Consider the following 16791-nt stretch of genomic DNA (forward strand, 5'->3'; position numbering starts at 1 on the left):
TGAAGCTTTTAAGAATATGAAATACAACAGTTTGACTAAAGAAAAGAATGTAAACATTCAACTGAAGATATCCGGCCAGGTTTCAATAAATAATTACTTCTCAAACTTATTCATAATTTTTCAAAGGGATTCCCTGTTTTCTGAAAACTTTTAGATTCGACTGCGATTAAAAAAGATATATCACACACGAGACAGTATTTCATCACATTACCGATCACTTTGAATTTTGTCAAAAACCTTCGCTGCGCGTCGCATTTCCAATCAACTCTCTTTTCAGTGTTTGGAAAAGTGATGAAACACTCTCTCTGCTAAACTGTTCTTTTAAGTAGGTTTCGATTTGAAGACCATTTGGCATGTCACACGATAATTAAAAATGTGACACTGGCCCATGTATTTTAGCAAGCTCGTTTATTGATAGGTTTACTTTACGTTATAGCACTGCATCACTAATGAAAACTGTGCGTCGAGTAGAAAGAACCGGGAGAAAGAAACGATAGGTCGGAAAGCAGCTCTCGCTAGCTCTCACACGAATGGCTCGCTTCACTTGGAGAGAACAACAGCACAAACAACAACAACAATAGCAACTGCTACACTAGAGAAGCAGTAGAATGAAAGCTTACGAGAGCCGCTACACGTCTGGAAACGATTGTTTGGTCCTCATAAAAGATATTAGCATAGCCCAGCTGCCGTCTATTGCAAATCGCGCAATCTGATTGGCTACACAGGTGCCTTCTATCGAGCGTTAGCATAACCACACTGACCTACTATTGGTAATCGCGCAATCTGATTGGCTAAACAGGTGCCTACTATCGATCCGTAGAAGGCTCTCGGAGCGCGCGCTTAGTCTTCGCTGAATTTTATCAATCAAAACCTTCAATAAATCAACTCTAGCTATGTTTTGTTTAATAGATCGGTCAGTGGGTTATGCTAACACAATTAGACGGCTCGCTCTCGGTTTCTACCGGCTTTTGATAGTTGACTCGGGGCTTCGCCCCTCGCCAACTATCAGCCGATAGAAACCTCGAGCTCGCCGTCTAATTGTTAATTACACGGCTCTTGGTGCGCACACTCAGTTTTTTGCGGAATTTATCAACAAAACATTCAAAATCAACTCTAGCTATATTTTGTGTTTAATATATCGGCAGCTGGGTTATGCTAAAACAATTAGACGGCTCGCTCTCGGTTTCTACCGGCTTTTGATAGTTGTTGACTCGGGCTTCCCCTCCGCGATTTTTTTTTGAGCGGAGTGGGACGGCTGTACACAGGCTAACTATCAGCCGGTAGAAACCTCGAGCTTGCCGTCTAATTGTTAACTAGAAATGTTATTAACTGTTTGCTTAAAATGCTAGTTAAAATTGACAATTAAAAATGATTTTTGCAAACTTATTCACCACTTGTGAAAAGTTCACTTCATTTTTGCAATAGGCTTCATTTAGATACGCATAAATTCTGAAGGTATCTGGGAATAATGTGAGTAAGTATATATTCCAATTCTCTTGCCAGGCTGCAAATTTTACAACATTTTTAAATGCTCTAAACTTGCTTTTTCGCTGTTGGTGTCGTCTAAAGAAAAATACCAACAGCGAATTTCAGTGAGATAATAATAAAGCATCGTCTACACGAGCAATTTTTATTTGAAAATTACTTTGTCAAAAATTTTATTTGGTCGTGTATACGAGGAAAATTGGCAGACTTTTGTGACAAATATAAAAGCTGAGAAGCTGGCATGTTAGCGTTTATGTGACAAATTAAAGTTGTCACATTGCTCGTGTAGACGACTCATCACATAAAATGTGGTAAGTATTGCGACGGCATTGCGTATTGCGTATTGCGTATGCGTTTCTGCGTATCTCTGCTGTCCAAAGTCATTATGGCGCACTAAAGTTTGAACTGTTGACAAATAATTGTTTTGCCACCTACACGATCCCGACCCTATCCCCAACCGGGGGCAAGGGACTAAGTATCTACACGATCAAATAGATTTGTCACATAAAAATTGCTCGTGCAGACGACGCTTAATTGTAGCTAACGGTAACATTCAAATGATGTCATTAACCGGTGCGACAATGTCCATGACAGTAAGCTTTGAGCTTAACAAAACAAACGAACTATAACAGTCCAACACAACGTTGGTTTAATATTACCTCTTTGTATTTTTCTAACTTAGAAAACTATAATTAAGGAAATTTCCCTCCATGTAAAAAATTACTTTTAAAAATGCATTGTGTGACATAGCTTCTTCAACATCCAGACGCTGTTAAATGTCGAGATCTTTTTTACCATTTGTCTAAAACAAATTTCAAACGTTGTCATTTCAGGTAAACCTTGAGGCCAAAATCTTCTTCTTTTACCGTTCACTTTTGCGCAGGACTCCAGGATTGTCTTCCAGTCAACACAGGCACACCAGGCTTGTTGACAAAACCATCAGGAGATTTATATGCCGCTAAGTTGGTAACTTGTCCTGTAGACTTTTGAAGTATGCCTCGTGTATTTTAGTTACGAACTCCGAGTCATTCTGAAGAGAGAATACGTTGTTAAGAGACAATCAAAGAGAGCCCTTTGGTATCTCATGGATTGACAGAGGCAGTCCATATGAACGATAACCAGTTCACCTTACAGAATAGGAAGCTTAAACAATGACGACGGCGACGCCGAGAACAATGCCTAGTGAACAATGAATTTACATTTTACTCGAGAATCTAACCCTGATCTCGCGATTTTTCGGATGTATCAGTTCAGTGTATCTATTGGTTTAGGAACTAGCTCCAGCTGGATATGTAAAGAGAGCGTTAAACCCAAATAGAAATACGAAAATTAGCCGTCGTCGTTCACGTTCTCCAAAATACGCCGAATTAGGTCATCTCACGTTGTTGTTTTGCAGCAAACGGCCAAGAAATAGCTAAGAAATGTACCAAGGTTCAAAACGCACGTGCAGAGTTATCATTCTGCTCATAAAACCTTTTGTTTGCTGAGGTTCTCGTCTGCGTTGTCGTCGTAGTTTGCTTAAGCTTCCTAATGCATGTAATTGACTGAACGCTATCACATGCAGAAAAAAGTTGTATGTCTCTGTGCTAATGTGCGTCCATGGAACCGTTCTCCTTTCAAATAATACAATAAATTCAGACCTTACCTTCAATAAATATGTTAGTGCTTGAACAAGTTGCTCTTGAGTTAGAGGAGCAATTTCCATTTTGGGAGGCTGTTTATGCTGCGGTTGCGGTGTTAGAATAGTCACTTTTCCAGAAGGTTGGAAAGCAAGAGGGGACATGAGGGAGGTCCCCACTGCGCCTCCCTGATCCTGCAATGCCTTCTGAGGAGAATCCTAAAACAGACAACAATGTGCAGTGTTAAACATGGTTCAAACAGACTTCAGACCCTTTTTTCAAGAACTATTTAAGGACTTTTCAAGGTCAATTTAGTATTCTTCGAGAACTGGTTTTCCTCAAGATCGCATAGAAAAAATTGTTACGGGGTCATAAAATACAGAATACTCAAAACCTCATTGCACGTGGGGTTACTTTAGATGTATTGTTTGATACTTCAAGTAATAAAATTCTAGGCCCTGTGCCCTTGAAATCAATTTTTTTAGAACCAATTTAAATTAATGCTTTTCTCGATTTCCCATCTTGTCCATTGCTGCCCCTTCTGTCTTTTGGTACACAATATTGCTCTTTTTTTCCTGGTCAATTTAAGTTAAAACGCACCAAATCGTATTCGTTATTTGCTAACTTAAAGAGTTACGGTGAAAAGTAACAAGACAAACTCACCTTTGCCTGAGAGACTGATGTGCTCTGTGGCGCTGCCGCAGGTGGTTGTGTGGGTAATGTATCCGTACTTTTTGCCTCCTTTTTCTCACCGGAAAATAACTAGAACAGGACAATTCAAAATTTTACATGAGAATTCTTTCTTGCCAGAACACAACTAAAGATTACATGTACTTAATTACTAATCTCAAAGCCTTCCATCGCCAGTTTTGAACAAGACCGTTACAAAAACTGCAAAAAAAATTCGAGGTTTTCGAACATTTAGCCGGAGTCAGCGCTTAAAATAGCTTTCCATTGTCATGTAGAAGCAATAATATCATTATCCTCCACACTGATTGCAATACAATTCAAACTCCAAGTTGCTTTGCCCTAACTACCGACCAGTAAGCTCAGTTGGTAGAGCGCCAGACTGCTGTGCGGGAGGTCTCAGGTTCGAGTCCCAGACCGGACCAACATTCAGGATCTTAAAATAACTGAGGAGAATATGCTGCCTTTGCAAAGGCATCTGCAAATGGTAGGTTATTCTATTCTTCTTGGAGATAATAAGGACACTTAACCGTAGGCCCTGTCTCCTGCATCTTCAGTGTTATAATCAGAAGGGGATGTAGGGCACGAAGTACCCGGTGTAAGTTGTGGTCTGGTCTTTGCCCATTGTGCCGTTGTACTGTTGAAATGCTCTGAGATATTAGCTATGTTAAGAGCTACTCTAAAGTATTCACTTCACTATTCACAGAAACCAGAGATAAGTGGCAGTATTGTCAAGCATGTCCTTTGGGTCCCTGGATTGGAACTGATTTTTTTCCATCCTAACTAGCATGTACATGATTATACATCATACCTTTCTCTGAGCCCCAGGTTTTCCACTATCGATTCCAGAATCATCTTGTGTCCTTGTTATGGGTCCTGAACTGACTGAAATTATGATCACAGGTACATTTAATATACTGTAATTTAGTATAATGCAGATATTAAAGCATCATAGAACGACATGGAAGTACTACTCAAGACAAGAGCTTTCACCACAATGGTCAAACACTAGGGTTAAATACACAGACTGAAATGTTAGAACCACCTTGTACTTAATCGTGAAATTAAAAAAACTTGAGCTTGAGAGTGAAAGAATTTGTTGCTTTCCTTATCACTTGCTAAAAAAGACCACATCACCAACTGAAATTAGCCACAAAAAAAGTCTTTTAATAAAAAATTCTAACACTAACACTTCACTCACTATTATGTTTGCTGAATTTAATTATATGTTAAACCAGCTTAACTCTTCCTTACCTGAACTAATGGGCGCTTTAACATCTGACAATGTAAGACTCTTAACTTTATCCTTCCTTCTACTTGACTTTCCCTCCACCCCTGGTGAAACACCATTTTCCTGTCTCTCCCCCTTAGGTGGTCCTTTTTCCATGGGAGAGGGTGAAATTTGTCCAAGGTATGGGGCAGGGGTGGAGTATGAACGCGGTTTCTTTGGTTGAGTGTCTTGAGTTTGGAATAGTTTCTGAAGTTGTTCGGTTTGGATTTGGTTTTGTTGAAGGAATTTCTGTTGTTGTTCTTTTTGTTCCTCGGGTATCTGTTGTTTTTGAGGTTTGTTTGAAGTACGAGGAGCTGCTGCATTTGAACTACTTGCCTTTGACTGCAGATATGTTGGGAGATAAAAGAAATAAGATAAACAATTATTGACTGCTTTAGGTGAGGTGAAAATTAAAGTTACTGTACATGTAAGTCCATGTTCAAGCCTGGTGGCCCATCAGGCTGGAGCTTATCAGCTTTTTCGTAGCATTAAGCAACTTAGCATATTTCTACTCCCAACTCAATGTCCATCGCAAGTCCATCGCAGGGATAACCCTTGCATTAAATTCACTGGTATGCATTTCTACACCTTGGTGGAGAGAGGCACTATAAGCGTAAAGTTTCTTGCTCAAGAACAAAACGCGGTGATCCTGGTCAGGGTTCAAACCAGACCACTTGATCTGGAGAACCAGCACGCTAACCGTTAGGCCACATTGCCTCCCTGCTTCAAGACTTTATCGTTCTTGAATGGCTCTCTATTTTTTAACAGCTAAAGAATACAGTCAACTCTCGTTATAGCAGACACACTCCAGGCTTCGTTTAGTGTCTGTTAAAGCGAGAGTCCATAAAAGCGGGAGTCGTTTCCAGTCAAACCTCTTTTGGCGGGGATCTGAATTTTGTCCGTAATAGCGAGTGTCCGCAAGGCGAGAGTTGACTGTACTGCACATTAGTCTTGGGTATAATACCCTCAAGTTAAACCCTGAGCAACGACCACCAGCCTTTTCAGGATCAGAACAGGACACCCAATTTGAGTTAACATGATACTCAAATCTTAGAGTAGCTGAATCAACAGAGAAACCAGCCTCAATAATACACCCAGCTCAAACAATATTGTACATGTACCTGGCTGTCGTATCTCTCTTGTGCCTTGGCAAACAGCTGCATTATATCAACTTTTTCCTCTGAAGCATTTGATTGACTTTCCTTCAGAAGAATAGTGTTACAACTTTAGTTAGTCTTGTGTTTTGTTATGAGTAGGTAGTAGAAATCCATAGTTATAGAGTAAAAGAGATGGCACAGTTGTGCTCTTAGAATAATTGCAGGGTGCCCAAACGCTCTTACATTATAAGAGATCTTGCGTGCCTAGCTCTTAGAAGCTTTTATGATAGCTAAGTATAAATACAAGTCGCCAAAAGACAAAAATAGGTCGCCTGTGGCTTCGTACACTTTTTTCAGTTCAAAAAATTCACGGTCTTCTCAAGGACTTTCCAGGACCCTTCTTGGATATTTCAAGAACTTTTTTTCATGAAATTCACCCCAAATCAACGGTTGATGTGCTTGCTGAAGAACTAAAAAAATTGCTCATTTTGGTGGTCTTCTCATTGCCTTGAAGCCTTTTGATGTTCAATAAAAAAATCAAGGACTTTCAAGGATCGAAAACCAATTTCAAGGACTTTCAAGGCCTTGAATTTTTATTTTGAGATTCAAGGACTTTCAAGGACTTTCGAGGCGTGTGTGAACTCTGGCGAGAGCACAGCTCTGGATGGTTAAGGATAGGATGGGAGAATTATTAGGGTAGGGGAAATATAGGAACCCAAACCTTAAGGGTAGGGGGAATATAGGAACCCAAACCTTAAGGGTAGGGGAAATATAGGAACCCAAACCTTAAGGGTACGGGAAATATAGGAACCCAAACCTTAAGGGTAGGGGAAATATAGGAACCCAAACCTTAAGGGTAGGGGGAATATAGGAACCCAAACCTTAAGGGTAGGGGAAATATAGGAACCCAAACCTTAAGGGTAGGGGAAATATAGGAACCCAAACCTTAAGGGTAGGGGAAATATAGGAACCCAAACCTTAAGGGTGGGGGAAATATAGGAACCCAAACCTTAAGGGTAGGGGAAATATAGGAACCCAAACCTTAAGGGTAGGGGAAATATAGGAACCCAAACCTTAAGGGTGGGGGAAATATACGTGTAGGAACCCAAACCTTAAGGGTGGGGGAAATATAGGAACCCAAACCTTAAGGGTAGGGGAAATGTAGGAACCCAAACCTATAGAGTGGGGGAGATACAATTTAGAAACCAGACATTTTAGGGTGGGTAATATAGGAATAAAACTCAAGCCTTTAGGGTGGAGGAGAAAGCAACCAAATTTTAATGGTGGAGGTGATGGGGACCAAAACCTTAAGGGGGGAGGAGATTGGAACCCTAACCTTTGGGATCCATGGCAAGGTGGGAACCCAAACCCTTAAACCCAGGCCAAACGAAGATGAGAGTTGACTCTCTGAGAGTTTTCATCAACTCTCATTGACTATCATCAACTCAGGCCAAATGAGAACGAGAGTCCGTCAAACTCTCACAAGTGCATGAGAGTTTCAGGCCAAAGAAGAGTGAGAGTTTGAACTCTCATCAACTCTCACCCTTGTTTGGCCCGTTCTTTAGGGTAGGGGAAATGGAAAACAAACTTTAAGGGTAGGGGAGATACATGTAAGAACCCAAACCTTTAGGGTCCACAGGGAAGACTGCAGCCCAAGGGGATAGGAGCTCAACCTGTAGGGTGGGGTGGGTGGAAACCTCTAGCATTCTAGGGTGGGTGGGGGGAACTCGAATTTTCATCTTTATTCTTAGCTATTATAAAAGTTGAGAATGTTGCATGTACCTGTGGCACTTGTGGAGTGGGTTGTGGATTGATTACAGCATGGCTGCCTGAAACAGCAGTCTGAGAACTAAGTCTATAACAAAAAGCAAAAATTAACGTCAACCATTAAAGTGGAGCATTTTAGACAAAATTTGAGATAATTACCGGTAAATATAACATACAGTACACCAATTTATGGGCTTATACATTTACCGTATGTCTTATACAGCAACTACATGGCGTTCTTTTTGAACTTACTGTATACATGTACATGTACACGTAAGATGGCTTTAAAAAAATTGACCATGTCTAAATCAAAAATTGAAAGGAATGATGCCTCAGAATAACAACTAGTAAAGTTCTACACAGATAGAAGAAATTAAAAATCATTAACTTGCTACAACTCATTTTACAACTGTGACAATAGCAATTCAGGACAGGACTGTATCTGTTTTAATTAAATATACTCACTTTTTCATTAAGGTAGCCAGTCTTTTACACTCATCACTGTCATAGAACCAAATACCAAATATCTCTCCTGAAATACAAAATACAACAAAAAATTATTATAATATGGAGATTTTTAATCATGTTTTAAATTGTATTGATCAGATACATTCTGCAGCTGAAATATACAGTCTTAAGAGCTACATTAAATATCGGTACTATTTTTTTGCACTCAAGTTTTCCCATTGGCCGTAACATGGTTTTGTTGCTATAATCAACTTTCACATGCAGCACATGACTTTGTGCATCCTTTTGTAATGTCACACAATCTTTTAAAAAAAAGAAAACAATGACTGTTTGGCCAAAAAAGGCTACCATCTGCGAGTCCAGTTTTCTGTATTGTGAGGCTTTTTAAGTCTGTAATCAGGCAGAGGTGGTTGCCAGCCCCAAATCCCAGAGCTAATCCATACTTTTCAGTTTCCGCAGCATGAAGTGATCTTGAGTATTGCTACTCCCCCTGCAGATGCTAGCAGGGCTCGAGACTAACTTTTTTGCTAACTAGCCAAGTGGCTAGTGACAGCTTTGATTTCACTAGCCAAAACTTATTTTCTACTAGCCACAATTTTTAAGCATAGTTCTTCTTTTAAGGGGGGGGGGGGGGGGATAATGCATAATGTTTAAACCTTGAACCGTAAAATGTTCCTTAAATCTTAACGGGTTTTTTTTCGTTACAAAATTGGGCTTTGTTCTTCACTATAAAAATTGTACATGTACATGCGTTTTTGTCAACTACAGTGGAACCTCGATTTAACGAACCTCTATATAACAAAGTCCTCGATATAACGAACGATATTTTTTGTCCCAGTAATAGCAAAATATATGGAAAAGAACCTCGATATAACGAAACCTCGATATAGCGAACACATTTTGCCAGTCCCTTGGCCCTTCGTTATATCAAGGTTCCACTGTAGATCGTTTAAAGCTTCACATGTCAACAGTTTACTTGTTAGTTATATTCTCTGAGAGACGAGTTTAATAAATGTGGTTTCTTGCCACTAATGCCTGATTTTTTCACTAGCCATTTTGGCTAGTGAAAGGCCAAAACCTACTAGCCAAAACTGCATTTTTACTAGCCTATGGCTAGTTGGCTACTGTTAGTCTGGAACCCTGTGCTAGTCTATCTCAGGTTACCCCCTTCCTTACTCAGACATTTAGCCAGGTTGCCCTTAACGTTTGTGGGTCCCATTTAATACTCCCAAGAAGAGTGAGGCACAGCAGTGGGAGTAAAGTGTCTGGCCAAAGAACAAAACAATGATTCAGGCCAATACTTGAAGCAACACTCCCCCTTCCCCTTCCCCCATTACAAAAGAACAGATTTACTATTGTGCCACTCATCATTCAAGTTGCTCAAATTACCGGTAAGTAATTTGTCATTAAATAGGTGGTTATTGTTCACTGTAGTGTAAGATAGGAATGAACATTTATTCATTTGTCTCACAATAGTTAAGGTGTTGATCGCGGCGTTTCGACTGCAATACTTCAAGTCTTCATCAGGCGATGAGGTTGATAATTTGTTTGCACGTCGCTATTTACGCAACCAACATGCCAAAGCAATTTTACAGTGAGACAAACAAAATGTTCATTCCTAGGGACTGTGTCACGGCTAAGTTAATTTTATGTTATTAAATTTTGCCAAACACCCGCTATGAAACTAAATGTTTGCAAAGAAATTAATTTTATGATTCTAAATGACAAAACCATAGCTTCACTGCAGCCAAATGTGTTTCCCGGCGTTATAATTTAAAGTTACAAGCAAACGAGATTAACTTTGAAAACTGTTCCGCCGGATCACTTTTCAAAAACCCATATCGCAATCCGTTTCAATCTTCGTCACTTTTGGCCATCCGTACCTTCTTTTGCATTTAGTGTGTTATTTAAATATTCCTTCACTGTTTTAAGATGTTATTTTATATATTTAAACGAATTTGGTGGTCATTTCCTATGCCTAAGTTTGGCTAAAATCCGTGACACGGTCCCTTTAATATGTATTACATGTAATTTGCAGTCAGTTGCGCCTTTGTGGTGTAAGTACTTACTAGTAATATTTCTGTACAAAAGGAAAGGATCCTGAATTTTAAACTCCATATTATTTGTTATGGGCTCCATCATATTGTTCATATTTAGTCTGTTCATTATGAAGAAAGCACTTGTTGGAGTCGTGGACCTGGAAAAAAGCAAATTGTGGGATACTCATGACAGTAACAATATTAACTGTACATAGAGAGCGCAAATAATAAATTAAACACATTCATTTGAAAAAAGAAAGTAAATAAACATCCTCAATCTGTTTTTTACAGTACACTAGTTACATACGTGTACGTGTACACTGTAACTGTGAACATTCTTAGAGAATGGGGGGGGGGGGGTACTCCCATAAATTTCGGATAGGGGTGTGCCGCCAAGGTTCCTAAACCCTGACCCTATTTAAGGATAAAGAAAGCGAACATTGATACCCTTTTTAAGGCTCAAAACCGAAAAATGACACCCTATTCAAGGGGAGGAGAAGAGTTCGGTGACGACCCAAATAACGGCTAACCGCGCACGGCAAGACACAAATCTTTATAAAATCGCTTTTCTAGTACCTGAACAGAAAATTCAGTTTTAAGATATCTTTTTTTCGTTAAGCTGGGCGTTTATTTTAGCTAATAGAATTTAGGTACCCTATCTAAGGATCACACCGGGAACACATTGCCAAAAGGAGCAAAAATGATACCCTATTTAAGGACCGAGAACCTCAAAAACCATACCCTATCGGGCGGCACATACCTATATAGGCCACATATGGGAGTACCCCCCGCCCCCCCGGTCCTTATTTAAGAAATCTTGGTTGCCTGGCCAGCTCTGAAACGTTTTCATGATAACAAATTTATAAAAGTTGAGACTCAGGTAAATGTACGCGGAAGTCGCTTGTGGCACCTGGGCTCGAATAATTAATATAATAATAATTTTATACTTATTCGGCGCAAATTAGCATGTGAATATGATCAAATGCGCCTACATCAAGTTAATTTAAAACTTAAAAAGAAGAAAAACAAACAAATTTACAAATATTATATGAAGATATATAAGAATACAATTAAAAACTTTCCTAGTATAAAAATCGAAAACTCAAGATTAAAATTAAAACTCAATCTAAAACTAAAATTCGTGGAATTCATGCTAAAAAAGAGGCTCTAGCTGTAACACGCAAATGCTTTCTTGAACAAGTATGTCTTAATCGTTCGTTTAAAAAGATCGTAGCTTTTTATCGATCTTATGTCCGATGGTAATTTATTCCACAGTCCAGGGGCTGCTACTTGAAACGATTTGTCTCCTAGGGTTTTCTTGGTCTTTGCCCTTGATGGCTGCAGCAATAGTTCCTTGCAAGATCGCAGGTTGAATCTTGTTTGGTCTCTGATCATGATCAAGTTACAGATATAAGACGGTGCAACGCCATAAATTGCCTTAAAAGTTAGTATCAACATTTTGTACTCGATCCTGAAACATACCGGAAGCCAGTGAAGACGTTTTAAAGTAGGTGTTATGTGGTCAAATTTAGGTGTCTGACTGACTAATCGGGCCGCACAATTCTGTATACGCTGAAGCTTACCAATATGTGTAGCGGGTGTGTTAAATAGCAAACTATTACAGTAGTCTACACGACCCATAATAATTGCGTGAACAAGGGACTGCGTAGCCTCGCTAGCTCTGCAAGAGCACAGCATATATGTATTATATTTTACTGTACTTCACACACTTGATTGCAAACTAAAACTCACTCTACCATATAAGTAAATGGAACCTTCCAGCATAGCACATCTTAAGGTTTTACTAATGGACTCCTGGCAACAATTAATATGGAACCTCAAGAGTTTAATCGTCTAGCTCGCTTAGGGCACTGACGGCTACAATCCACATACTATACGTACATGTACTCACCTATTATAAACAAATAAGGCTCCTTCAACGTCTGTTTTCTCCTACAATAAAATTTTTAAAGTGTTAAATCATCACTAGATGGATTACATCAACTATGATGAAAATCTAATTTGCAGTGAGTTCAATTATCAAACCAATTACACCAACTGAACAAGATTGAACACAATCAAACACAATCAGATTCGATTTTGTTCGGAGCATCTCTTGAAGGCAAAAAATAAGAAAAATCACAAAGCCGGGAGTAATCATAATCAACCATTATTACATGGAATAAACAGAAAAACCTCCAAATCAAACAAACAGGAGATTGGTAATGGTATATTTGATTGAGTATGATTGTTGACTGTTCGGTAATCAAGTTCGATTGACCAAATTTTGTTGTGAGTTTGATTGTGTTAGATTACTAAGCCCAACAATTGGTGTTCGATTGGGTTCGATTGCTGAATGCTCGATTGGATACCTTTGAAATAACTCATCATGTGTGTGTTGATAATTTTAAATATTTCCTCTTTAGAAAAAAAAATTCTGTTTTATGCTGCTGTGGTTCTCTGATCTCACAAATGGGACAAAATAGTGGTGATATACATGTACAAAGATGTTGAAGTATAACACCATTTTAGACAATTACAGAAATGTTTACCATTCGCTCCTTATTACCATTTAACAGTTCATCGGATTTCACCAATCAATTAATCATTAGGCAATTACACATTACAAATTAATGTCAAATCTATTTCAACAATTGAATTCAAAAGCTACGCTAAAACAAATGATTCCGTAAGAATTGAGCAACAAATACTGCCAAACGATCTTCTTCTATCGAAAAATCTCGATGATTATAAGTATTATTTAAAATGGACTCAAGCTTGTAGAAGTACGTAAGCTTACATGTCATCCAGCATGTGTCAGAAAAATCGAAAGCTAAATTAAAATTACTAACCATCGCAATAAAAGTAGAGTTCTACATACCCAAGCTTGTTTATCGCCATTAAACTTGTAAAGCGCCACTTGTGAAGCATTATCTACAATATTCACAGCATATTGATCAGTTTTTTTGATCGCGCTTAGGTTCAGCTTGGCAAACGAATCGACTCTTTCCGCCGCCATTTTAAAACTTGTCGGATATGACGTTGTGTAACACGTAACCAAATATACATAAGAACGTCATCGGGGTGCTAAAAAGGTTCACAGAATGTACATGTGGCTACTGTTCAGAAGCACTTGCCATGCTTACCATTTAAAATGGGATTTTCCGACAAATGGTACTGGACTTTTGTTATTCAAGGACTCAGAACAAAACGAAAAGTAAATTAAGTGAGCTGTATTATTTGATATTTTTACCGAATGCCGGGAGGGTCTGGGTAAAACCTTGCACGACCTTGCACGCTGCAGTAGAGCAGTTTTTACTTGAGTGTCGAAAGTAAATTGCGTTTGCTTTGGTTTTGAATTGCTTCGCTCAGTGATTGGCTTTAAAATCTCGCGCCAATTTCTCAGCCAAACAGAACAAAAAACAATCGTGACTCGCTCGCGCATGTTTTCCCGCGCTTTGCGCTGGCTACATGTATTTGCTTCGAGTTTTGATTGGTTCACTGGTTTGTCCGTGTCTTTTGTGATTGGCCGAAGTAATTACATTGGTTTTGGTTTTACGACACTCAATTGAAAACTGCTCTATAAGTAATAAGTAAGTAAGTACTTTATTTAAACACATATCACCAATGAGCCTGGGGCTCGTTTCAAAGTGAACGTGTATTCTAAAAATTACAATGTAAAAATTTAAATATGATTATCTATTCAATAAAAATACAAAAATTAGACTATAAAATTTAAAGTTGAAAAACTAGACTATAAAATTTAAAAACTACGTAGACAATAAAATTTAAAAATGTAAACTAATCGATACAAAGATTGCAGCAACAGTTGGCCTCGGTGGTCAGGTTAACATTGTTCAGTAATTTTTTAAAAATTCTAAGAGAGGACGCTCCTCTTATATTGTCAGGTAGGTTGTTCCATAAACGTGAAGTTATGTAGCGATAAGATTTATGCAAATACTTTGATTTAAAGGTAGGCTGATTAAGCTTACAATAGCCTCTTAGATCATATTTGCTAGAACGCAATGAGAACAATTCCTTGATGTAGCTTGGCCCCGTAATAAATAAAGATTTATAAAGGAGGATTAGGGCTTGCATGTATCTGCGATGCTCCAGGGACTTTATGTTTACCATCTTAAGTTGATCGCCATATGGAGTTGTCTTGGGCAGATTCATTAGTGTTCTGATAGCAAACTGATAATATGAATTATATGAAAGATATGAGACGAGATTTAAAATTTTTAGTGTCTTATTTATTCACTAAACAACAGTAGATTCAAAGTATGAAATGATAGATATTTAAGAACAAAAATCAGCGATTTGAATATCGAACGACGTTTCAATGACGCCATGTCATCATTATCAAGTTAAATAACATGACAGAATTGGTGAGAAGAGTTTGACACAGACGGAATTTGATTGCGTGTTTACTAGTTTTGCGTGTTTTACTAGTTTTGGTTTTTTACTAGTTTTGGTTTTGGTTTCATGTTAAAAATTCCTGATGTACAGCATCCCGAGTACATCAGGAACATGACTTTACATCAGGAACATAACCATATGGCCGTACTATATAGATAAAGAATATTTAGGAAGAGGAGGGAGGAGTTGAAAAAGTCGCTTTAAAGACTGGCAAACCAAATAAAGTTGATAGATCAAATGGTGCGAGCCTATATTGCTTGAATCAATCTTGGGCAGCCTGTAAAGGAGCATTCTCGTCCCAAAGCCGCTTATTACTCTTAGCCGGCTGAGCCTGGGGCACGAGAAACAAGTATTCTTGTTCCTCGTGCCCCAGGCTCAGCCGGCTAGGAGGGACAAGCGGTTCTGAGGACGAGAATGGTAAAGGAGCTGAAAGGGGACTGATCTGTTTTGCTAGACACCAGCTGTCCCACTTGTTCTAGGCAGAGTAGTAAGCTCTGGATGTACTCCGGTTTGCCAGGCTGCTAAAGTCTTGAGAAAAGTTTGTTCCTGGGTAACATTCGCTGACAGCAGCCACCCAGCTCACTACAAGTTGGGAATTGGGTTTGTTTGACCCTCTCTGGTGACAAGGTCCGGGTAAACAGGAAGGAGCAGGGGTAGGTCCACACAGAGACTTGACAACCGGGAGTACCAGAGTTCAGTTGGAAAATTGCCACTAGAACAAGTTGGTCTTCTTCCTGAATTGACGTCTGCGGTAGACAGCGACCTATAAGAGCAAATGGGGAAAGGCATACCCGAAGACCCTTCCAGTTCAGGAAAAATGCATCTGCGTGAGTTGCTAGAGGATCTGGTCTCCAACTGGCAAACTGGGGAAGTTGAAAAGTTAGTCGTGATGGAAAGAGGTCTACCATGACTGGACCTCAAAAGCTTTGATGGTTCTAAAATAGGGAAGGCTTCCGCCTCCAGCCGCTGGATGTCTACCACAGGCTTAACTCTTTGTCTACTGCTGAGTTCAGAACACCGGGTAGATGTTGTGTGATGTTACTAGATGTTAAAGGCACCACTTCCAAAGTCTGACTGCTAGATCTACCTTCCATCCCGTTTATGTAAGACGTCACAGCTGAAACATTGTCCAACAAGAGGTGAACATGGACACGAGCTTTGTTTAGTGTAAATAATTTCAGGGCAAATAACCAATAACTCAGCCTGAAGTTCTAAACAGTTCATATGAAGTCTTCGTTCGGGTGAAGACCGAGGGACCTCCTGATCGTATCCTCTCGCAATTCAATAAGCTCTTCAGCCCTTGCGAGATGCTTCGGTTTCGATCACCAAGCCCACTGGGTGGAGGAACAGAGCCTTGCCTTTCCAGGCACTCAAGTACTCTTTCCGCCACTGGATCGATTCCTGATAGAGGGAAACACGAGCTAGGGTCTCGTGTGAACTCTGGAACGATAGAAGGTAGCAAAGGATTTATGCGTGACACGTGAAAAAGGGAAAAAAAATAGACCATGACGCGTGAAAATAGGGCAGAAATTAGACCGTGACGCGTGAAAATAGCTAGAAAAGACACGTGATTCGTGAAATCTGCTGTCACGCATACGTGACATGTAAATTTGAGAAAAACGCCATTAAAACTACTAGTGTCCAGACCACTCTTAAGCACTCGGTCGTTCATTTCGGTAATTTTTTTAGCATTTTTATTGTTCAAATGTCACTGTGACAAACAGCAATAAGAAAGATTTACTGAAGATTAAACATTTCTGAACATTTTACAAGAGTTAAAAGTTGCTTGGGCTCATTTACCTCCACAAAACTGTAGTATAAAAGTCCCCTTAAATTGCCTGAGAAGAAAAAAATTCTTACAGCAACTGCGAATATTGATTTCAAGCACTATAGCAAAGTTTTGATTGCAGTTATTTCGGCAGATCAATCAAAAATAGCTC

At 39.2% G+C, this 16791-nt stretch overlaps 3 protein-coding genes and 1 long non-coding RNA gene across 5 annotated transcripts in view; all 4 read right to left on the minus strand.

The window, feature by feature from the left end:
* Positions 1-16791, minus strand: part of LOC144629091 (uncharacterized) — a 209956-nt gene that overhangs the window by 157187 nt on the left and 35978 nt on the right. The window lies entirely within an intron of this gene.
* Positions 1-16791, minus strand: part of LOC144629195 (mediator of RNA polymerase II transcription subunit 20-like) — a 316942-nt gene that overhangs the window by 154399 nt on the left and 145752 nt on the right. The gene's annotated exons all lie outside the window — the stretch shown is intronic.
* On the minus strand, positions 1459-2123 carry LOC144667383 (uncharacterized). The gene is made up of 2 exons (XR_013573306.1): positions 1892-2123; positions 1459-1842 (listed from the first exon to the last, which is right to left on the minus strand). It is a non-coding gene; the product is annotated as an uncharacterized LOC144667383 (long non-coding RNA).
* Positions 2150-13452, minus strand: LOC144667384 (uncharacterized). 2 transcript variants are annotated; one of them, XM_078528778.1, is made up of 11 exons: positions 13314-13452; positions 12345-12385; positions 10463-10590; positions 8391-8457; positions 7941-8013; positions 6177-6263; positions 5046-5403; positions 4603-4676; positions 3768-3866; positions 3131-3322; positions 2150-2515 (listed from the first exon to the last, which is right to left on the minus strand). In XM_078528778.1, exons 1-11 carry the CDS (start codon positions 13449-13451, stop codon positions 2444-2446), a joined length of 1329 nt encoding a protein of 442 aa, XP_078384904.1. In that variant the 5' UTR covers position 13452; the 3' UTR covers positions 2150-2443. The 2 variants fall into 2 exon arrangements, with proteins under 2 accessions (XP_078384904.1, XP_078384905.1); XM_078528779.1 differs by having other exon boundaries at positions 2151-2515; positions 6183-6263.

This window comes from Oculina patagonica, chromosome 10, assembly GCF_052425735.1.
Source record: "Oculina patagonica isolate OP01 chromosome 10, crgOcupat, whole genome shotgun sequence".
Lineage (NCBI taxonomy): Eukaryota > Metazoa > Cnidaria > Anthozoa > Scleractinia > Oculinidae > Oculina > Oculina patagonica.